This window comes from Drosophila nasuta, chromosome 2L (genome assembly GCF_023558535.2).
Source record: "Drosophila nasuta strain 15112-1781.00 chromosome 2L, ASM2355853v1, whole genome shotgun sequence".
In the NCBI taxonomy this organism is placed as follows: Eukaryota; Metazoa; Arthropoda; class Insecta; order Diptera; family Drosophilidae; genus Drosophila; species Drosophila nasuta.
The window spans coordinates 11,592,887-11,616,130 of record NC_083455.1 but is presented as its reverse complement, the minus strand read 5'-3'; the positions used below and the strand labels follow the sequence as shown (position 1 = coordinate 11,616,130).

Sequence of the window (23,244 nt, the reverse complement as noted above, 5' to 3'; positions counted from 1 at the left end):
CAAAATCGGCAAACATATCAATATAACTGAGCCCATCTACCAACTAAACATGCCGCGCTACAACAAAAATCCGCTCTCGACTTTCGAGTTTTCCGATTTTTCGTGCGTACTGATAAGAAACTGATGAGGAGGCGTTGCAGGAGATGGAGGCGGAGGAGCTGCAATCGCTTGGACCCCGTTCGACGTTGCCCAATGATCTGATAAGCGACACAACTACATCCTCAACACTGTAAGAAAAATAAACTGTAGCAAGCCGAAGTTGAAATGCCCTTTTTAAAGGGATATTGATCTTATAAATAATATATGTATATTAATTATTTTTTTTATAAATCTGTAATAAAACATAAATCTACAACAAGACTAATTTAACTAGCAGCGAAAAAAGGCAAGTTACTAGCATATTGAAAATCGGTCAGACGGACAGACAGACTATGCCTCTATATATATATAGAAGCGCAAGTCATTGCTGCGCTTATGTATTTATAAACATGATGGTTTGTGACATAATACTCCCTGATAGTGTAATATTTGTTATGATTTATGATGCACACAAATACACTTTATATATATAAAACATATATGTCATACAAATACAGATTTATAGCTATAGCTACAGCTAATGATCGCTAATTGTCAGATTTTGACAGCATGGCGCAGTCAGCAATATTTCCAATGAAATACAGAGATTAGAATAGTAGAAAATCAATTGTGGCATCTATTTGATGGCAAACAAATCAATGAATGACAGTGAAAGTCAAGATTTCCCTTCCCTTGTACCCCTTGCGCTAAAATGTCGAACATATTTACGGATGTTTGTTCTGTGTTAATGACGAATAGAAAGCGGTTATTGCATTTAAAACATTATTAATAAGAAAAGAAATTCTTTTTTTTAATATGAAAATAATTTCAACATATTTTCACATATCTTCTTCCGACAAATCATCCCGAAAACAAATGTAATACAGGAAACAATAAATATTTGACTACTCAAAGCGAATATTTTATCAATAATTTTACTGATGTTTGTTTAATGTAATTGACAAACAAAATCTGATTTCATTTCAGATAAATTCTTTCAAAAAATATTAAAAAATTTTTATTGTAAAATGAATCCATATTCCTTACCTTTAGGGTGTTCAAGTTGAGTAAATCTTTTGCGAAATAATTATGAATTTGCAAATTCGTTTTCGATAGTTTAATCAGTCTTAATTCAATTAAATCTTAATTCGATTATAATACATGTTATTTATTAGTAGATTAAACAAAGAATTCGATTTATAGATTAGCAGGATCCAACACAGTGGGGCAGGTAATGAGTTCAGCGCACAAAGCTAAACTTAAGCACGTTGGGCAAGTGGTCCTGACCGGTCAACATTCGATTGTTATAGATGCGCAGCAGCTTTTCGTCGATCAAATATCGCTGAGACTAAAATGAAAGCAGGAATTATGGAAGGATTGAATGTCAACTGTACCCTGAACTCACCTTCAGTATATCGTAGCTAATATCACTGCACAATATCCACAATTCCAGCGGATGTGAGCGCCAACTCTGCTTGGCCAGCAGCGCTAAGCAGCGTTCAACGAATGCATCTCCACCGCAACGTGTACCATTCACATCAAGGATGCGGAGCTGCCGGCAATTGGACACAAATTTCAACAAAGCCGCATCCGATTCCATTTGATAGCCGGAAATGTGCAGCTGCTGCAATTCCGGCAACTGGGGAGCCAACTGCTCCAGCATCTGATTATTGAGTCTTTGCAGCATACCCTCGTCCAGAACACCTTTGACCTCCAGACGCCTCAACTGATGAAGATTGCCTAGCTCGCGAAAGAAGCGGCCGTAATCGTGAAGCAGTCCATTGAAGCGGACGCCCTCAATCAGTTTGCCATGATTAACTCTTGGCCGCGTAATGCGTTCCAGCACATCGAACACAAAGTTCTTGGAGTAGATGGAGAGCTCACGCAGATGTGGCAGCTGCAACAGTTCTTGTGTGATGTCCGTTTCCATGCACAGATGATAGTCAGCAATCTTAATGTTCTCCAAGGTGGGACACAACTGCACCAAATCACAGCAATTCACCTCATCACAGTTGTCCATAATGTCGAATTTGCGCAACTTCAGCTGGCGAAAGATGTCGCGAAAATGCTTCGACTTCAGGCACTCACATTCATCCAGGCACAGCTCCTCCAGCTTCTGCAGCTCGCACAGATATCTGCCCGTCACCTGGCAGCCTCGTAACGTCAGCTGCCTCAATCCCGGACACAAACGCTTCAGCAGCCGCACATCTTCATCCACAAAACGCAAGCGACCGCGCCGTTGCATTTGCCCCTGATCCCACTCCAGTTGTGTGACGCGATTCAAGCTTCCGTCACTCAGCTGACGCAGGCGTCGCACGTCCAGCCGCTGGCAGTTCAGTTGCTCCACGTGCGGAGTCAGCGCAGTGATGAACGCCTGAAACTGTCGACTGCTTACACCCAGCATCTCCTCGTCAAGCAGTTCCACATTGCGCACGCGTGTGCGCCACAAAGCCTGCACAACATTGAGCAGGCGACTGTGCAGCTGACTCAACTCGAACTGTTGAAACACTTCCAGATAGTCGACTATTAGCGATAGCACATCGTCGTTTAGGTGGAGCAACGAGCTCCGGTTGTCTGCTGCATCAAAGTGAAGGTCAGTGGGCAGATTCTCAATGTTATTGCGTACTTACCTGCTTCCTCGTTTCTGTTTTGCTCTTTTCCAACGCGGCGCATTTTTGTAAATGCGCTCAAAACAAATGACGTCGTTGCGCGCTGACAGCTGTCTGAGTTCCAGTCAATTCCAGATACATACCAAAACAAGAACTGCCTTGCTCTATTAGGGGTGGTTTTCCAGGCAACCGACCCACTTTACCTGCCTACCTAACTATTCGCTAGCACTGTTGCTTAGTGAGGAGACGCGCCAAACGATCACAGACACGATGCGTCACGACTATCGGCTCATCTCTTTACATTTCTGAAAGTGGGAAATATTTCCTTTTTCCGCTTGATACGTTTTCCCATGTCTGTTGACCTCGTTTATAGCTAAATTTTCATAAATACATTAATCATTTAATTTCATATTAAACTAAATTGTTTTTGTCCGCTAAACTTGTGGCGACATTTTGCTTTTTATGGAGTCGCAGGACTGTTTTTGAAGTTTAGGTTTACAAAAATATTGTCATCATAGAAATAAGCAAAGCATCGTTTTAGCAACGTGACCATTGATTTTTTTTTTTTACCATTTCCGTGCAAAATTTAGGCACACAAAGGTTGCTAAAAATGGACACACTACAATGTGTGAAGTTTGCGAAATATGTACATACATATGTATATAGAAATGCGAATCATTTCTTTAGTTCATCTGGAAACTGCATTTAAAACGCGCATTAAATACTTCTTATACCAAAATGTGTCTTTTTTTGTTTCACTATTTTCTCCATATCGATCGTATACACCCCAACAATATCATCACCAAACGTAATTATAGGAAGTTCACTCAATATTACGTATAGAAGATAATTTACAATTTTCCTTTGCACCCATCCAATTTCAACTTTTATATCACACCTTTCATAATTCAAAACATATTGCCGAAGTTGGCCAATGTTGGATATAATCTTTACTACCATTTTTACACCCATAATAATAAATCTATAATTCACATAAAAGTACGCAAAAACTCCCCTAAAATGACTTTAACTTTTTACATGCCATTCATTTTTTGGGTAATACCTAATATGGAAACACAAATCATGCAAAAACTTATCAGTGAATAAAAAAAGACAACAAACTATAGTATCTTATCTGGCATAATAAAAATTTTATCATTTAACCTCAAGAAACACAACAAATATTGTCAAAATTTTGGCAAAAGAAATTAGTAAGTGCTTGATATAAGGCACCGATAATGCGTCATGAATATATCACAACAGTATTCGAAGAAATAAACAAATAAGTTTAGAGAATGTTGCTCCCAATTTCATATCTGTACAAAATACAAACGAATGCAAGAAATATATGAATAGTAACTGTAAAATACCAACAAATACGAATTTGCACTGCTTGCAGTTTTGAATAATGCAAGCAGTGCTATGACGCCATTGTTTTTTTCTGACCTACTTTGATAATGATCTTCAAAAAATTATAAATCGTATTGTGCTTCGTATACAATTTATACGAAATTTGTAGGACAAAAGAATGGGAATAATATTTATTACGTATACTTTAAGGATTTAAAATGAATTTAGAATAGAATTCTTCGTAACTGAACTGCATTGAATAATCTCTTAGACAAATCTTTAATACTAAACCCTAAATTTTGTATAGAAAAACATTTTGTAAATAAAAACTGCCAAAAGTTAATATGCTACAGATAGCTTAATTTAAACCAAAGTAGAGTTAAATTTTTTGTTGTTGTTTATTTGTTGTTTGGTGCTTACTACGTCATCAATTTGTATGTATTTAATTACATTTAACTTTTACAATATACTCTATGTTGCATGTTGCATTGCTGCATTGCTGCAATGTTGTTTGTTGTATATGTATAATTGTATTGTATTGTATTTATTACATAGTATATATGTATTGTTGTATGTATATTATCATTTATCCAATTTCATTTGTCGTATAGGCATATATTGTAGGTATATATAGTGTTTATATTGTATTGTATCTGCATTATAGTACATTATTGTTTCTATTTACTTAGTATTGTTACTGATTCTGGTGTTTTTTCTTAATTTTTTTTCATTTTGTTTTGTTTTTGCTTTAATTGGCTGCCAAGCGTTTGTTTTTAGGAAACAGCTTATTGTTATTAATTAATGTATGTTTATATGTGTGTGTATGTGTGAGTGTGAATATGTATTATATATATATATATTTCTTGATTTATGCACTACGCAACTTACAAATTAATTGTCAATTTTTGTTTTGTTTAATATTGCAACACAATTGAAATTTTTGTTGTTACTTTTTCGTACTTAAAAATTGCCATTCGCTTTCGCTACACATACAGTTGATTTTTCCCGTTTAATAGATTAGTTAATAATAGTACAATATATATAATTTTTATATATACTCTATATATGCACTTTATATATGCTGCGCTTTATACACAATCATCAAAACTATTTCGCCAAAAAACGCACACCAAAAAACTAACACGGCTAAAACAACTACATAAATTTGTATGCATCTGTGTTTGTGGAAGTGTTTATGTGTGTGCCTGTGTGTGTAAATATTATGTGCAAAGTTCTCTGTACTTTCATATTGTATGTATAAAAATACCTCAGACTTAGGCGACTTTGCATAAATCTTTCATTTCTTCTTTTCTTCGGCTTTGCAATTGTTTAAACAATTTCATTTATGCGCACAACATTTGTGTTTGCTTTTCTCTTTTGTTTTCTTGTTTATTTTTGTTATTTTTTTTTTACAATTTTCAATTGTTCCCTGCATTCTTAGTACATATTTTTAAAAGTTCTAGCGCTGCCAATAAATGCCTTAAAAATAAAACGAATTGGGATTTCCTATTTTGTTTTTTGTTTTTGTTTTTTTCTGAACAGCAAAGCAAAACCAACAACTTGTTTTAATTTTTTTTATTTGTTTTCTTTTTTTAATGTATATTTTTCTGTTTATGTTGTTTTATTTGTGTATACATGTACAGTTTTTTGTTGTTAATTTAAATTAAAAGTGTTTAATTAAAATCATTAAATTAATAAAATGTTGCATTTAAAAGGAAGCATTATGTGTGTGTCTGTGTGTATATGTATGTTTGTTTCTCGTGTGTGTGTGTGAATAAACTTGACTCAGCTAATAATAATTTTAATATGTTTTTTTTTTTATACTTTTCCTTATTGTTTTTGTTTTTATTTTCTTTTCATTATTTTAGTTTTATTTTATATTTTGTAAAATTTAAAGCAGATATGTTGTTGCTTGTGGCGCTTGGGGCTTGCTTTTGTTTTGTTTTATCATCTTTTGTTGTTTTTGTTTTCAACATAAGCACAGTAATTGTTATTATTAATTATAATTGTAGAGTTGTGCCTAGTTTTTGTAATTGTTGTTAACTTTAATAGTGTGTGTATATGTGTGTGTGTGTATGAGTGTTAGATTGGGGGTTGTAACTTCTCAATTTCTCCATCTTCTGCTTCATCTTTCAACTTCGTTCCGTCTGGGTTCCTAATTGTGTTTTTCTTCTTCACATCTATTTATGTCAATAATTATAATCGTAATCATTATCGTGTGCTCTATGCACTCTGTCTCTACACACACACGCACATTGTTTATCTGGTTGTCGTATATTTACGTAAAACTAAATACTTAATTCCACTTTCATTCTCATCTGTCTCCTCGATTCCTCGTGTTATCAATCTTAATCAGTTTTGTTTTTAGTAGTTCAACTAACATTAAATATCGTAATCATAATATAATATAATTTTCTTCTTCTTTTTGCAATTCATCTCTCTTTCTCTGTACTATTCTTCTCTTGTCGTTAGTTCTTGACTTAGCCTACGCCTGCGCCGCCTTCTTTACTCTTCCAGCTTCCTCAGCAACAAGTTTTGCACTTAAATATTTAATGGGGGTTTTTTTTATGTTTCTGCGTTCTTATTTTCATTTTCTGTTTGATTGGCTGTAGGAAAGGGCGCGGGACTTGTATGATTAACTGGGGGCGCTGCTATTAGCATAATATGTGTTTGTTTTTCTGTTTTCATTTTTTTTTTTTTTTTTTTTTATGTTTTATGTTGTGTATGTAGTTAAGTTTAATTGTTTACATACTTTGTTTTTGCCTTACAACAAAATGCACAAAATAATACAAATTTTCTCAGTGTGATTTTTCGCAAAAAACGTTCTAGCTGCTGCACATTTGATGCACAAAAGTACATAAATATACACATATGTATGTATGTATGTATGTTGTCCTAACAACTTTCCTTACATCTTTCGCCTTCTCTCTCTCTCTCTTCCAAAGCCACGCTGCACGCTTTTCGCCAAAAGCTACTAGCACAGCTAGTAGACTTTTTGATGGCGCAACGTGTTGCGCATACATTTCATAAATGTAACAGGGACGTGTGAGAAAATCAATTAATTATAGTAAATTATAGACGCTAAGCGCCTAACAAAGATCGTTTTAAGGGAGTACAGCGCAAAGGGTGGCGGGGATCGGTTAACTATGAGATGTTTAGCTTCCTTGTATTGCACGTTACACAAATCACGTTGCAAGCTGTGCAGCAGCATTGTGGCAGCAGGAGAGTGAGAGAAAGCGTAGACATCTCGATACATGAACATATATGTGTTTAGGATATATAATTGCTGCTTGCTTTCTATGCATATCTAACTAGCTGCTTCTTCTATTTTTAAGGGGATGTGTGGTTGCTCCTTGTAGTAGTTGTTGCCTCCTTCTCTCCTCCTCCTCTGCTTCTGTTTCTCCTCTTACAGATTCAGGCCATTCACCATTGCGTCGCGGCTGCTGTGGCTGTTGTGGCCGCCGCATGCAGCAGGGGCTACTGTTAGTAAACCACCGGATGTTGCTCCACATTCGTGGGCAGATGTTGCAGCTGCATGGCAGCGCGTGCCAAGGCGCTCGGATCGCTGATCAAGGCGATCGGCACCTGCGGTGGCGGCTGCTGTTGCTGCTGCTGTGGCGGTGCCTGCGGATGTGCCTGTTGCTGCTGCTGATGGTGTTGCTGCTGCTGCTGTTGTTGCTGCTGCTGATGCTGCTGATGATGATGCGCTGCCTGCTGTATGGATAACTGCAGCAATTGCTGCTGCTGCAACTGCTGTTGCTGCTGCTGATGGGCTGCCACCGCAGCCTGTTGCTGTTGTTGCTGCTGCTGGGCGGCAACCTGTTGCTGATGCTGTTGATGGGCCACGGCTGCCGCCTGCTGCTGAGCTGCAGCTGCAGCCGCTGCCTGTTGTTGTTGTGCTGCAGCGGCAGCAGCTGCTTGTTGCTGTGCTGCAACTGCAGCGGCTGCTTGCTGTTGCTTCTGCGTCTGCTGGGCATTGTGCGAGGAGATGAGCGTACTGGTGACCAACGGCACCAGGCCTGGCGTTAGCTGGACGGCACCGGCGCCAGCCGCTGCAGCGCCCGCTGTTATCTGCTGTATGGTGTGCATTGTGGTCGTCGCCGAATGATGCGGAACTGCAAAAGTGTGTGTGTGTGTGTGTGTGTGTGTGGAGGGGGGAGGGAGGAGAAGTATTTTGTTAGATACGTTTACGCTTGGGGGTGCAGCAAACTTTTGTTTAGAATTCTGTATCCGACTCACTTATGATCGGTTTCACTTCCTGCTTGACTTGGGTCAGCACACCAGCCGGTATTTGCGGATGCGGATGCACGGGTGGGGGCGGCATCATGGCATCCGGGTGATTCATCTTCATGTGCCGCTTCAAATTGCCGCGCTCCACGAACGCCTTGCTGCACAGTGTGCACGCGTGCGGTTTCTCACCCGAATGGGAGCGCATATGCGAGACCAGATGACCTGCGAAACGGACAATGGAAGCGACATGAAGACATCTCTCTTTCATTCATTCTCGACAAGGGATAAGTTGTTATCATTTCGGGAACAGTTAAAAAATACAAATTTGAACAAACCAAAGCGGACGGATCTTGGTTTCCGTACTGAGCGAGGTATGGACGTGCATGCATTTAGATTCAATTATGGGATACTACAAATTGGGATTACTTTAGGGGCGGGAATGGAGAGCACAATGCAGCCAGCGGTATTCTAGAACTTAAAACTAACTTAAGATGTGGTCGATCCATAAAACATTAAAATAGTATTCAACTTAAGCTAGACTATAATGAATATTTATCAATTAAACTAGATGGTACATTCATTAAGTTTACCTCAATGTAAACTATTATTAATCACATTGTTGTATAAATTACAAATAACTATTGATTTACAGAATAATAAACTTTGGTATTTTAACTATAAAAACAAATCGATTTCTAGCTATACTTAAACATAAAAAAACCTATTTGTATAAAATTGTGATTAAGTCTAAGGTTATACAGTCATGACGTAAATATCTCCATTCCGTAGTCGTCAACCAGTTATAAATGAAAATATAATAATATGACACAATAACATTCCGATACAATAACTTAGTTATGTGTTCCGTATTTTCTTTTTTAGATTTGTATGACTAACTATTTTCTAATTATTTGATATCGATTGATTTTTAAGCGTATAAGTTGAAATTATAATTTGTTTTAAAGTTTGCAACGCTAATTTAAACAAAAATCTTATTTTTATTTATGATGTCTTAGGTAAGTTCAAAATTTGAACTTTAAATTGACCGTTATTCTTGTTTTATCGAAAGAGAAAATACTAAATATTCGATTGATCGTATTTTTAGTCATGAATTATCACATTATGCTATATATATTACAACATTCATCGCGTAATGAAATAGTTAAAGCATTTGAATTTATAAAAATGGTGTTTAACCATAATCATGATCCTGATAAACCAAAATTATATAATATATATTTATAATTATTATTAAATAGACTACAAGGAAAGGTTCGACTTTGCATAGGCTGCACTGTGGTGAATTAGGAGAAAAATGAGAATAGCCGATCGTATACGTTAAATGGTTGGTCGTGTGCCTGACTAGCATATAGAGGCTGGATTGGGATTGTGATTGACTAATATGCTGACGCCACGTCTCGCTTGCGCTGCCTGAACCGGCTCCAATTGCGATGCCGAAGACTTGGATGGCGAATTCAGAGAGACGCGACTCACCTTTGCAAATGAAATTCTTGGGACATTTTTCGCAGGCAAACGGACGTTCGCACTCCTGTCCCTTGGTGTGGCTACGCTGATGGAACAAGAGATTGCCCTTGAGGGGGAAGGATTTGCCGCATGTCTCGCATGTGAAGGGGCGATCGCCGGTGTGGCAACGTGACATATGATTGATCAGATGCTCCTTGCGTGTGAACGGCTTGTTGCACACATTGCAGCAATGGGGATTGTCGCTCGAATGCTGGCGCATATGATTATTGAGATGCTCCTTCCGTGTGAAGGTCTTCTGACAGTATTCGCATTTGTGGGGCGAGTCTCCAGTGTGCAGGCGGACATGATTCGTCAGATGCTCCTTCCGAGTGAAGGTCTTCTTGCAGTAGGAGCAGCGATGCGGCGAATCGCCCGTGTGCTGGCGCACATGATTCGTTAGGTGCTCCTTCCTTGTGAAGGTCTTCGTGCAATAGGTGCACTTGTGCGGCGATTCGCCTGTATGTTGCCGTACATGATTAACCATGTGATCTTTGCGTGTGAACGCTTTCGTGCAGTACGTGCACTTGAACGGTGTCTCACCCGTGTGCTGGCGTATGTGATTCACCAGATGCTCCTTGCGCGTGAACGTCTTCATGCAGTAGGAGCAGCGATGCGGCGACTCTCCCGTGTGCTGGCGCACGTGATTTAACAAGTGCTCCTTGCGTGTGAACGTCTTGGAGCAGAAGTCGCACCGATGCGGCGTCTCGCCTGCTTGCGTGGTAAAAAGCCAAGAGATGTACAAGAAGAAAACGAAGCAGAAGAAGAAGGAGAAGAAGAAAAGAAAAACATGTTAGAGATTAGTAATCATTATCGACAATGCAACACTTGTAAATCAATTGTTAGTTCGTTCGTAACGAGTGTAAAGTATGTTTGTCCAGTGTCTCAGTCCGTTTGGTAGTCGCCTATTTTCCCCCATTTTCAATTTCGTATTTAGCTGTAAATAAGTGATCGACATGTTCCAACAGCGTTCCTTCTTCTTCCAATTTAAGTTAATATTACATGCTATGGTAGATATGGTATTTAATGATATATTATCGTAAATTGCGTTATTATACATATGTATTATTTAATTGACGATCAGTTGCAAACTAAATGTGTAATTTGATTTATCAAATTGTAGACGATCGCTTCTTATGATCTCAGAACAAATTCCAACAACAGCGCCATTGAGAACAACTCATTTTAAGAATGAGGGAGGCGTTCGTTCGTTTGGTTTTTTTAATTAAAATTGTGATCATAATAAATTTATACAAAAATTTATTCACGACTCATCATCTCACATATTCTTCTTCAATCACAAATTGAGCTTGCACTTGAACGGTATTCTCACCCGTGTGCTGGCGTATATGATTCACCAGATGCTCCTTGCGCGTGAACGTCTTGCTGCAGTAGGAGCAGCGATGCGGCGATTCTCCCGTGTGCTGGCGCACGTGATTTATCAAATTCTCCTTGCGTGTGAACGTCTTGGAGCAGAAGTCGCACCGATGCGGCGTCTCGCCTGCTTGCGTGGTAAATTGCAAGAATCGTAACATTCAATTCAAGATCAGTTTCATCATTTAAGTATTTAAATGCTACAATATACTTATTATATTATACGCAAATTCTTTAAAGGTCACAGTTGGACATATATGTATATATATATATTTTTGATTTTGGAATATACGCGTATTTGCTGTATTGTCAATTTCACACAAGTTGATAATGATTCACATCCCAAGGTCACAGACTGATCTCAGTAATTTAGGCACTTTAACAGCATTTTATATAGTTGGGGAAATCATAAAGCCATCTATGATGGAAATATATGAGTCATGATTTAATTAATGGATTTCATTCAATATAATAATAATATTTTGATTAGTTTGCTTCAGAAATGCGATCGTCAATCAAATTTGTTTATATTGTATTTTTATAAAATCTATACGGGTTTATTGTTCTGTTGTATGTAAAACGGAATATCTATAATTGAAGAATTTATTAATCTTGGAGAACTATTGTTTTTAATCAATTTAGTTAATATTTGATACATTCTTTAAATATGGCATGAATTGGCAATTACCAAGTTTACACTTAGTTTGGTTTTGAATTATGATCTTAATGTGATATTTTATATGAATGGGAATATATAGGATTGCATTTAACAATCTTGAAGATCAGCTGTTTATGATTTATTAAATACATATTTGTATTTGATATTATTGTTCATTTTTATGAAAGGAACTCTTTGAATCTTTAGTTGGTTTCGAAAATTAGATCTCTAGTTGTGGTTATATATAATCGACTTTTGACTTGACTTTGTCATTGTTTTGCTGAAGAGTCGCGCTGTGATTGAGCAAGAAATCGCTGTTTACTTTGTCGTTATCACGCCCATCCCTTGGGATGTAGTTCGTTATCGCTGCTCGTGCACCAATCGCGCAAGTGTGCGTGTCAGAGTATCAAAGTTGGGGTGTGTGAGTGTAGCTGTAGTTGTGTGTGTGTGTCTGCGTGTGTGTGTGTGTGGGAGTAATTGTCTCTTTTATGACTGTAAATGCCTTCCAGGCCACTTTCGAGGACAACAGGGACTGGCATTTTTTTGTTTTATTTTTTTTTGGATAGAATGCGTGCGTAGTGTGCGTAGGATGTCTTGTGGTCGGAGTTTGAAGTCTTGAAATCTTGTTTTGGATGTCGAGTCAAGTCAAGTCTTGTGTGTGTGTGTGTGAGTGTGCGTCTTGTGGTGTGTGTTGTTGTGTGTTGATTCTGTTTGTGTCTCTTTACCTGTATGCCAGAGTATGTGATTGGTGAAGTGCTCCTTGCGGCTAAAGCTCTTGCCGCAGATTTCGCAACGGAACGGCGTCTCGTTGGTGTGGGAGCGCATATGGTTGGCTAGGTGCTCCTTGCGCGTGTATTTCTTGCCGCAGACATCGCACTGATGCGGTGTTTGACCTGTTTAATTGATGGTACATACAGAACAATAAAGAGAAAGAGAGAACGAGAGGGAGAGAAAGAGAACAGGAGAGTTGAGGCTAGGGTAAAGTTTCTTATCTATCTTTTTACTTTTCTAATAAGAGCAAGCATTGAACAAAATAAAAATCAACTTAGAAGAAAATTGTCAAACGCGCAGTAAAAGTTGTAAGTTTTCAAATTGTCCCGCCAAAGCGTAAAAGAAATCAAAAATATCGAAAATTAAAACAAAAGTAATAAATAAATGATAAAAAAAAGTCCCCCGGCAACGCAATGCTTAGTGTGAAATTTTGGCCGTGGTTCGAACGAAGCGAACGGAGGCTCGGCTTTTGTTTTTTTCTTTTTGAAATGTGTGTGTGTGTGTGTGGGTGGCGCATGGGCGGTGGGCGTGGTTGTAGTAGTCATGTGTGTGTGTGAAGCGTATGTATACAGGATGTATGAATGCGAGTGTGTTCCTAGAAATGAATAACAATAAATCTTTGAGTCGACAGCAAAGCTAATCCATCGATAGATCGCCCCATGCGTGTTATCGATAACTAACAAATTAATGAAGCTGATGTGTGTTTGTGTGAGTGAACGCGAAGTTCAAGTCTAGCTGAATGCGACCGGGTTCGACGCCAATAATTGAAGCCTAACTTGCAATGCACATGTAAATGTAATGTAATGTTTGTGGAATAAGTATCTCTCCAGCCCAGCAAATAGAAAGGTATGTGAGTGTGTGTGGGCGTGAATCTGTCTGGTGTCGCACAGTTAAACGCCGTAGGCACAGGCACAGGACGTTGGCAATCGACAAGCAGCAACAACGAACTTTTCTTTTAATACTTTTTTTTTTGGGCACCCTGTATAGCTGAGAGAGTGGGGGAGATAGAGCAAGAGAACAAGCGAGAGTGAAAGAATGATGGAGTTCGAGAGTTGACAAAAACATTTAAGGTGGGGAAGACGGGGTAGGCAAGGCAAAAGAAACACTGGCAAAAATACACGATGAGAGCGTAAGAGAAAGAGCGATAACGAGTGAGATGAAGTGGAGCGGGAAGGAAATCGCATCGATGACGATCGAAGGTTTGGCAGTGGAGCAATGAAGTGGAACAAGAATTATGGTGGATGGAGGATGAAGTGTGACGATTGAAGGAGTGGAGTGTGACGTTTGGAGAGTGGAGATTGGAGTGTGATTGTTTGGTTGTTGTGATTTTGTTTTGTGAGAGTGTGTGATGTTGGTTGGCTTAGGGGGAAGGAGTGTTATGAGCGGTATGAGCGAGTATTTTTGAGCGAGAAGGTTGCGGAAATGTACGTAGAGCTGAAGCACGATCGATAACAGTATATCGATAACATTTTAATTTTTTTGTACTGCTAGTTGTGATCAAATTAAAATTTTGTTTTGATTGATTGATTGATATGTGAAAAAATCGATTTCGAATTATATTATCGATAACATATTTGATGACAGTTATTCAGCTGAAGATGTAACTTTACCAATGATCTTTTTTTATGGTAAGTGTGGTTGTGTTGTTTTGAGGTTGAGAGGATTGTGAGTTCAAAAAAAATGCAAAAAGGAAACTCGGATAGGCTACATATAAGTTATGGGCTTATATATAGGAAGAAGCACAAGCACAAGCAAATATTAATATGAGTGAGTAAGATAGCGAGAGCGTAAGTGAGTGAGGAGGAAGGAAGCAGACGAGGTGAAAGTACGCACGATGAGTGGCGGTTACTTAATTGGCTTTTCTTTTTTCTTTTGATATTTTGATTTGATTGATTGATTGATCAAATTTTGATATTTGATTGATTATTGGTTGTGGTGTGATGTGATGGCTGTTGATAACATATAGTATGTATATAGATAGCTGATATTACTTTTTGTTTTTGGTTTTGTTTTCGGTATTTTGTACTCTACTTGGAATTTTGGTAACGGTAATCGGTTATCGATATTTTGATAATTATAGGTATTTTTTTTTGGTAAATTTGGTAGCATTTTTTTCAGTATTGGTTTTTTTTTTGGTTTTGGTATAGATATATAATAGTTTATTTTGTTTTGAGGTCGTGGCGCTCGCCGCTCGCATTTGTCCGCCCCCTTTGCACCAAATCATCACACTCACCAGTGTGCCACATGTAGTGGTTAACATAGTGTTCCTTGCGCGTAAAGGACTTCTTACAAATATCGCAACGATGTGGCGTCTCACCCGTGTGTTTGCGCACATGGTTGACCATGTGCTCCTTGCGCGTAAACGTCTTGGCGCAGTACTGGCAACGGAACGGCGTTTCGCCCGTATGCGAACGAAAATGATTGTCCAGATGCTCTTTGCGCGCAAATGTCTTTTGGCAAATGGTGCAGGCGAATGGTTTGTCCGTTGAATGACGTTTCATGTGACGCTCCAAACTGGTATTGTTGGCAAACACATTGAAGCACACAATGCATGTGAACATGGGACCGCCAATATGAATTTTACCATGACGGGTCAAATCCTGCGATGTGGTAAAGCCCTGACCGCACACCTGACACATAAATGGCTTGCGCTCGCTGTGGTAGCGACGGTGCACAATCAGCTGATAACGAAATTGAAACATTTTCCCACAAATATCGCACACATGCGTCCCAGTCGCAATCGGTGTGCCATCGGGGGCCAAGGCAACGCTCGATTGACCATCGACGCCATGGATGCCACCCTCCATTTTCGGCATCAGCAGTTCACCGGTTGTTGTCGTTGTCGTCGAACTGTTATTGTTGTTACTGTTACTGTTACTAGTGTTATTATTGCCCCCACTGTTATTCCCGCTGTTGTTGTTATTGTTGCTACCTGAGCTAGTTGTCGTCACCGTGGCACTGCCCTGCTGTGTTCCAGCATTTGTGCTAGTCACAGCTTGTTGCTGTTGCTGCTGTTGTTGCTGCTGCTGCTGTTGTTGTTGTTGCTGCTGTTGTTGTGCTGTCGCTGCCGCTGATGCGGCAGCTGCAGCTGCGGCTGCTGCATTGGCCGAGGCCATTACAGCAGCGACAGTTGCATTATTTGTGGACACCGCCGCTGCGGCTGCAGCTGCGCTAGCCGATGAATGCGTCGTGGATGCTGCTGTTGCTTGCGGTGGCAGTGGCGGTGGCGGTGGCAGTTGTGGCGGTGGCAACTGACTGCCATGCACCGCCGCCACATGATTCACCACATCGCCATGGATTTTGCCAAAGACCTCGTGATACGTAAATAATTGCGATATATCCTCAATGTTCACTTTATACATTTCAATGCCGCCGTGTGCCGTTGTCGGTTGTTGCTTATTCCCTCCGTCCACTTTACTATTATTATTATTATTCTGATGATGCTGCTGTTGAAGCTGCTGATGTTGCTGCTGAAGATGAGCAAGATGATGATGTTGTTGATGCTGCTGCTGCTGTGGATCGCCGGCTTTGTGGCCCAAAGTGATGGTGGTGCCACCGCCAGTGGTCACCACCGGTGCTGAAACCACCGAAGGTGCCGAACTGGCAGCGCTCACGTGCTGCATTTAGAGTATAACGAACGAATTTTGACTGCTCGCTTTGTGGCCTCCGTCTCGAAATAAAATTGTATTCATCAAATTCTTATTGGATTGGACTTAAAAGTGTGTGTCTAACGTGACTTATTTATCTTTCTTGCTGCAATTGCTGCTGCTACTTTTCACTACAATTGTATTTGAAGATGTTGTTGTTGTTGCTGTTGTAGGTGTTATTAATGTAGTTGCTGTCTGCTACATTATATTCTCGTTTGTTGTTGTTGTTGCTGCTGTCGACTGCTGTTTTCCGCTGGCCGTTGTGGCTACAAAAAGTCAAGTGAAGGAATATTTGTTGTCTTTGATTATTGAAAAAATGAGTTTTGCGGCGCTTTGGCCAAATTACCATGCAGCTTCTTATTCTTCGTAACACATCACTGTAGTTGCTCGCAGTATTATTGTTGTTATTGCCTCTCTGGTTCCACCTGCAAAATGTAAACAAAGCGAAGATCAGTATATTTATCGGTATTTTTTGGTGCCACAGTTAAGCTAAACTTGCATTGTCTAATACGAAATGTCTTACTATCATTTTTACAAGGCATAACAGATTTCTTAATAATTATATATTATATTTCAGTGTCATATTCTAAATAAATATTTTGGAAATGCCAATATTTCAACGCAATGTGTAACAGCGCGTTAACAGTAAGCGAACATTTTGCAAGTTACGATTTGTTTTGTAGTTGTTTTTCAGTTGTTGTTGTAGCGTTATTGTAAATGCAGAAATGCAAAACTAATGCTATCAGAGCATTAACCCTTCAAGTACAGTTGAGCTCACACACAATCACAATTCTCGTGTGTAAAGATGTTCAAAAATGCTGCTGGGCAGTTATTGATTTTATAATATCAAATGATATAAATTGCCCATTAGCAAAAGAGAGAAAGAGAGAGAGGAGTGTCCTGCACACAATGAAATAACTTTATATAAATTGTAAAAGCAAAACACACACAAATAGCGACGAAAAGGGAGTGGAGAACTGTGATGATGTTTGGGTGTGAAGTTGGGCTATGTCAATGCCTCGCCTTAGCAGGATTCAGGATTTAGATATCCAATCAGAGTATGCAAGCAGCATTTGATAGAAATGTTTTGAGAGCCGAGAAGAATGTATGTAGAGAGGTGGAGAGAGAGAGAGAGATTGTGGAGAATGTTATGTGGAGAGATGGGGAGGATGGCAGGTGGCTGATGTAAATATTAAGAAGTACAAATCGATTAAAGACAACGCGCCTTGAAGCATAAGTGTTGTAACTACGAATGTATGTGTGTGTGTGTGTGTGTAGGACAAGAGGGGAGTTAAAGTAAGCGGTGGTGAGAGAGTGTGAGCAAGTGAGCGCGCGCGCACGACGAGTGGGGGTTGTGAATGAAGAGTGAGCTAGCGAGTGGGTTGTTTGCATAGGTCCTGGAGCTGAGCTGAAGTAAGCGCTTAAGCTGCTGCTGTACAGCTCACAGCACCACTTCCCCTCGCCTGCTCTCCCAAAAGCTTGCGCGCCGCTCTCTCACTCTCTGCGCCTTTACATTTAGATTGTTTTCACTGGCCCAGCAAATAATTCAGCTAAACAGACGACACACTCACACACACATACAAAAACAATACAAATACAAATAAAGAGAGAAAACGAGAGCGCAACGAATCGGGGAGTGGAAGTGGGCGAGTTCATGTAACACAAAAAGGGCGCCACTTTTTTATGTGGTGAGGTAGGAATACATATACTAACACACAGCTGCAAACACAAATACATATGTAATATATGTAACTTCAGTTACATTATTCTAACTGGGCCCGGGGAAAATGGGCGGAGCGGGCATGAGAAAATGCTGATAAATCTAAACACTAAAATAACCGAAATAGAAAAACATTTGAAAGTCACATGAAAACGTTACATGTAAATGGCAAATATTTAGAAATAATGTATTCCACATTGTTCTCTTATTGGTGTCCGAATTCCTATTAGAATACATGTAAATATAAATCGTTATTTTAAATAAATAACTCAAACCAACTAATCCCAAATCAATCCTCGTTTAAAATAATAGCAAATTATAGTATTAAAATTTTGATAAAGCCCAATTTTTAAATATTGTTATATTATTAAGATTAACTCAAATTTTCAATTTTCTTTTTATTTATCTTCGCTTGGAATAGCAAAATAGTTTCTTATAGCTGAAACATTTCCCATTTTGCACATGCAAACATTTGAACTGACACCAATGTGCAGTAGTCATAAATGCTAATTTACGCTTCGATTGCAATTCGCAATGCTATCAACGTTATCGAAACACTAATAGAACACCATGACCTTCTTCTTATTGGCACTTACCTTATGCAATGCACTTAATATTTTGCGACAATTAAACGAAATAATTGTCGCCGTTTTGTCTCGACAGGAGCAAAAGTTAAATATGTATAGTATATAATAGTTAATCATTAACCGGCAGACACGCTTTATGCACTTTCAATCAAGTATTTTGAGTTACGTTTTGTGGGACACCTGCAAAAAACACAAGAGAGCCAAACGATAAACGATAACAACAGAGTACAGAGCAAACAGAGCGTTCGGTGAGCAACAGTTTGTTTTGTGTTTATGTTTACGCGAAATAATCAAACGGACACCGCGCGCGCGGTACAGTCGTCTTAACCCCCTCCCACCCATTATTTACGCGTACAGCAGAGAGACCCCGTGAGCAAGCCGTTCACACGGCGGCAGTGGGAGGGAGACGACGTGACGCAGCAGCAGCAGCAAAAGTAAATCAAGTGAAAATTATTTGCAGTCAATATGCAAAGAGCACACAAACACATACACAGCATGCATCTATGTATGTGTATCGTTTCTGCGTGTGCAAGTGTGTATGTGCGTAAGCACAGATGAAAGCTGCGTCGTAGTTCATTTCAACGGCGCGAGGGGTAACAGACAATTGGCAGGCTGGGCTAACATGATTGAGTGATTGAAATTGCATACACATTCATACGTACAAATGTATGTACAGTGGAACACGACAGATTTGCTCCAATCTGTTTAATAAATGTTAAAGGCATTTATAATTTTAAGCTAAAATAATTTAAAATTTACATATTGATTGCATTTATAAAAATAGTTCAGTTTTTTGGCAAAATATTTATTTTTGCCCCCTATAGAGTATGCATGCATTAAAATTCGTTCATTCAACATTTTTAATTCAACACACACATGCTCATAAATCATAAATTCTCAATACTATCTCAAAACGCGATACGCGGTGCTAACAAATCAAATTAATTGTATCTACTATAAGTACACACAATGTATGTAAGTATATGTGTGTCTGTAGCTATAGTATGTGTGTGTACTATATCTATTGCGGTATGTGCGTGCATTGCCCGTCGTCGTCTTCTAGATGATGGAGCTCTCGTGCTTTGGCTTCGCTTTTGGCTGCCCCGCCAACAAAATACAAAACACAAATACAATAAAAAAAAGAAGAAAAACGTTCTCTTTTTGTTCCTCGCTCTCATTCTCTCTCTCTCTCTCTCTCGTTCAATCTATCATGCTCTCTGGTTACTCGGCTTGCGGTCGTCTCTCTTTCATTTACTTTGTGCACTTTTATGCTTTGCTTTATTTGTTGTTTCGTTGTTCGCGCTCACACTTTGTTCGCAGCAGTGAGTTGCTCTCTCTCTCTGTCCCTCCCTCTCTCGCACGCTGTTGCTGCGCCTCTCTCCTTCTCACATTTTGTAGCAACGAGCCGCCGCTTACATTGCTTCTCATTATTCATTGAACGACAACGCTCCCCCGTTGCTCCCCACACACACACATACACACACCCCTTGGACGATTTGCACGACGCCTAAAGCGGAAAACCAATAAAAACGAATTGAATCGCAAAGCGTAAGTACAAAATAAAGCGAAAAAGGCTGGCACAGGCAAAAACGAGAAACAACTCAGAAAGCTACAGTTGAGTGGGTTCGCTTAAAACATACCCGCAACATTTTATTGCAATGCTGCTCCACTGCAATATTTGCACTATTAAATAGTTGTTTTTTTAATTAAACCAAAAGCTTTATTTGTAGCATTTATTGTCTTGATTAAAATTGAAAACCCATTATATTTTGTAAACTTCTACGATTACCACTGACCTATCATACTCCTTATAATATGTGAGTGACGGGTATAAAAATGAAAGCTAAGGCGAGCGCGGAGCGAAACGAATTGGTGGGGAGAGCAGCAAAGAGTGAAGAGGGGAAAAGCGACGAAGAGTCAAACAGTACAGGCGGCGCATACAAGTTTTGCGTTTTGCCCACATTCTATGCCGAACTCGAGTTATAGTTATAATTATTGCTGCCGTCTCTCGGCTTTTTTATTTTTAATTTTTTGTTTGGTTGTCGCTCAATTTTCGAGAGACAGAGACAACGACAGAGGGGGGAAGTAGAGGCACGGTGCGGCAGAGAGAGAGACGCATATTTTCATTACAGCCAATTAGTGTGCATTTCATAATTGTTTAATAAAATACAAAAATACAAATATTTCAAATGGAAAACTTGTAGAGAAAAATATCGTTTATTAAAAAGCCCACTAAATAGTCTCTTAGCTTAATGCAACCAAGCCCTGCAAAATTGCAATTGCGCAAATTCAAGTCTAATCAGAAAACTGCAATTAATGTAACCATATGGTAGCCAAAAAAAAGAATAATCTAAAAATGTAATTTTTTGAGAAGTCCATAGACACACACACATGCTTATTTAACCATATACATATTGTAGTACATTGCAAGCATCTCAGTTGCATTTGCATTTATTAATACGAAAAAAATGAATTTTTTCGAAAATGCAACCCTGTGCTGTATGTGCCGCCTTGCAAACAAGAAAATGACACGATGATGACGTTAATGGGAACTCGGGACGTGTGTTAGTGCATATGTGTATATTTATTACGCACACACACACTCACGATCTACATATATAAGCCCACAGATACAATACATAGACAAAACACAGCAGCTCACGTATCTCACATACGCACACATACACTAACAAAAGACACTCTCGCACTCAACACACACAAGTACGCACTCACACTCACACACTGACGTCGACCGCAAAGTCATTTGATAATATTGTATTAGAATTTCACAAAGATACACTGTTCACATTTCCAATTGGATTTCATTTACACTCACTTCTATCCAGCAATAACAATAACAACAGTAACTTTTAACACAATATTTGTGCTCTTCTCTCCAACAAATTGTTCGTTTTGCAAAATTTTTGCATAAACATTCGCTAAAATATGGTTCTTATGACGCCATTATATGTATGTATGAAAAATTACTTGATTGTAGTTGTGGTGGTGGCGGCGGCGATGCGTCGTACGTGTATTTGTATATGTAATTGTATTGTGTGTCTGTGTGTGTGTTGGAAAAAACTTTAGCAGCGCCGAGCCGAGCACACAGGCAGAGCAACAGTAGTGTAGTAGAAAAATCAAAACGCCGCGCGGGTGAGAGGCGGTGGTGTACGGTGTACAGAGCAAAGCAAACTGAAAATTGAATGAGACGCGGAGGCAGCAGAAGCAGCAGCAACAGCAATAGCAGCAGCAGAAGGCAGAGAGCAGCAGGCAGACAGCAAAGCAAGCGCAAGCGATGTAAAAAGTTCTTCGTGAGGCGCGTTCGCGTTTCGTGCACTGCACGAAAACACAGTGAGCACGCAACACACATTTCACATCATTTATGGAGTAGAACAATTCACGAGATTCATTAAATTTAAAATACCACTTTATATTATTTTAATTGTTATAATTAAAGAGATTTTTTATGTAGTTCCAATTTTAGTATATATTTTAGTTTAAAAAATATACTTAAAATTCTTATTTTGCTTATAGCTTATATTAAATTTGAAATAAAATTTGCCTACAACTTTATTGAGAAAATATTCTTTTTTAATTTAGTTTATTCTAATTGAGCAGTTAGATCTGTACTTCTTTCCACAGCTGTGTTTTTGGTAGGTTTCTAATAAGAACTATCTTGAAGATACTGTAAATACAGTTGCGCAAATATTGAATATTTTATATTTTTAAATTAATAAATCAAAATATTTCGAATTCGTATCTGTTAAATTCTTTTCTTCCAAAACGTGTTCACTGTGCATATTCGTGCAGAGCTCTTATTTCGTGTTCGGTGTTCCTGTTTCTCGTGTGGGAGAGCGAGGCAGAGGTGAAGCTCAGAGAATGAGAGAGCGCGCTCAACGTGAGCGCAAGAGAACGGGAGAGATACAGACACAGTGTTTCTATGTGTGTGTGCATTCGTGTGCGATTGCGTTGTTCTTATTGACTGGCGTTGACTGACTGCGCGCTGCTGCTTCTTTATTTTTTTCCTTTTGGGGCTTGTGCTTTGGCACAAAAAGGCGGTAAAAATATCAAGCTGAAATATGACTGCATTCAAAGATGTTACTGTAAAGCTCGTTCTAGCATTGCAATTGAATTCCCAATTGGGAATAAATTGTATACGCATCTCTACACTCACATACATACATACATAATCCCACACTTTGATACATGCACATGTATGCACATTTTACTTACAGCGGTCAGACCAGAAATCAAGCTCTTTTTGACTTGCCCGCCACTCCTCTTTTTCGTTTTTCTTCTTGCTAGCTGGCTTGCTTGTATGTTGCAGCAGCAACGCACGCGTCCCGCACCGCGACGCGTAAAATTCTTAATGGCGGCTGTTAGACGGGGGCACCGACGACGCGTCGTCACGATTTTTTTTATTATTGTAAACCGCGCACACCAACAAACACTTTTTGCTATCTGCTTGTTACCCGCATTTTGCACTGCATTCACGTTTCATTATTATTGCAAATACATACAATATATTTTATTACTTCTTTTATTTGGCTTTTGCTTTGCAGCCATGCATTTTACACCACCACTGAACACCTTGTTTTCATTTTTACAGTAGCGTAACAGCGACAACAAATTTAACATTTGCTTCAGCTGCTAACTAACAGCGAAGTAATTCCTGAAAGTAATGCATTTACTTGTTTGC

The 23,244-nt window shown here is 39.0% G+C and overlaps 2 protein-coding genes across 11 annotated transcripts; both read right to left on the bottom strand.

Moving 5' to 3' along the window:
- Positions 1 to 1,165: 1,165 nt before the first annotated feature.
- LOC132798532 (uncharacterized) lies at positions 1,166 to 3,128 on the bottom strand. 2 transcript variants are annotated; one of them, XM_060810419.1, is made up of 3 exons: positions 2,709 to 3,128; positions 1,484 to 2,655; positions 1,166 to 1,426 (listed from the first exon to the last, which is right to left on the bottom strand). In XM_060810419.1, exons 1-3 carry the CDS (start codon positions 2,749 to 2,751, stop codon positions 1,319 to 1,321), a joined length of 1,323 nt encoding a protein of 440 aa, XP_060666402.1. In that variant the 5' UTR covers positions 2,752 to 3,128; the 3' UTR covers positions 1,166 to 1,318. The 2 variants fall into 2 exon arrangements, with proteins under 2 accessions (XP_060666402.1, XP_060666403.1); XM_060810420.1 differs by having other exon boundaries at positions 1,484 to 2,652.
- Positions 3,129 to 4,416: 1,288 nt separating this feature from the next.
- Positions 4,417 to 23,194, bottom strand: LOC132783601 (zinc finger protein 271). Of its 9 annotated transcripts, XM_060788865.1 has the most exons (9): positions 21,534 to 21,741; positions 18,555 to 18,725; positions 16,585 to 16,663; positions 14,825 to 16,504; positions 12,546 to 12,713; positions 11,122 to 11,292; positions 9,762 to 10,499; positions 8,277 to 8,489; positions 4,417 to 8,152 (listed from the first exon to the last, which is right to left on the bottom strand). In XM_060788865.1, the coding sequence occupies exons 4-9, from the start codon at positions 16,212 to 16,214 to the stop codon at positions 7,521 to 7,523; spliced, it is 3,312 nt and encodes a 1,103-aa protein (XP_060644848.1). In that variant the 5' UTR covers positions 16,215 to 16,504; positions 16,585 to 16,663; positions 18,555 to 18,725; positions 21,534 to 21,741; the 3' UTR covers positions 4,417 to 7,520. The 9 variants fall into 9 exon arrangements, with proteins under 9 accessions (XP_060644848.1, XP_060644847.1, XP_060644850.1 ...); XM_060788864.1 differs by lacking the exons at positions 18,555 to 18,725; positions 21,534 to 21,741 and adding an exon at positions 22,779 to 23,194; XM_060788867.1 differs by lacking the exon at positions 18,555 to 18,725 and having other exon boundaries at positions 14,909 to 16,504; positions 21,534 to 21,742.
- Positions 23,195 to 23,244: the final 50 nt, after the last annotated feature.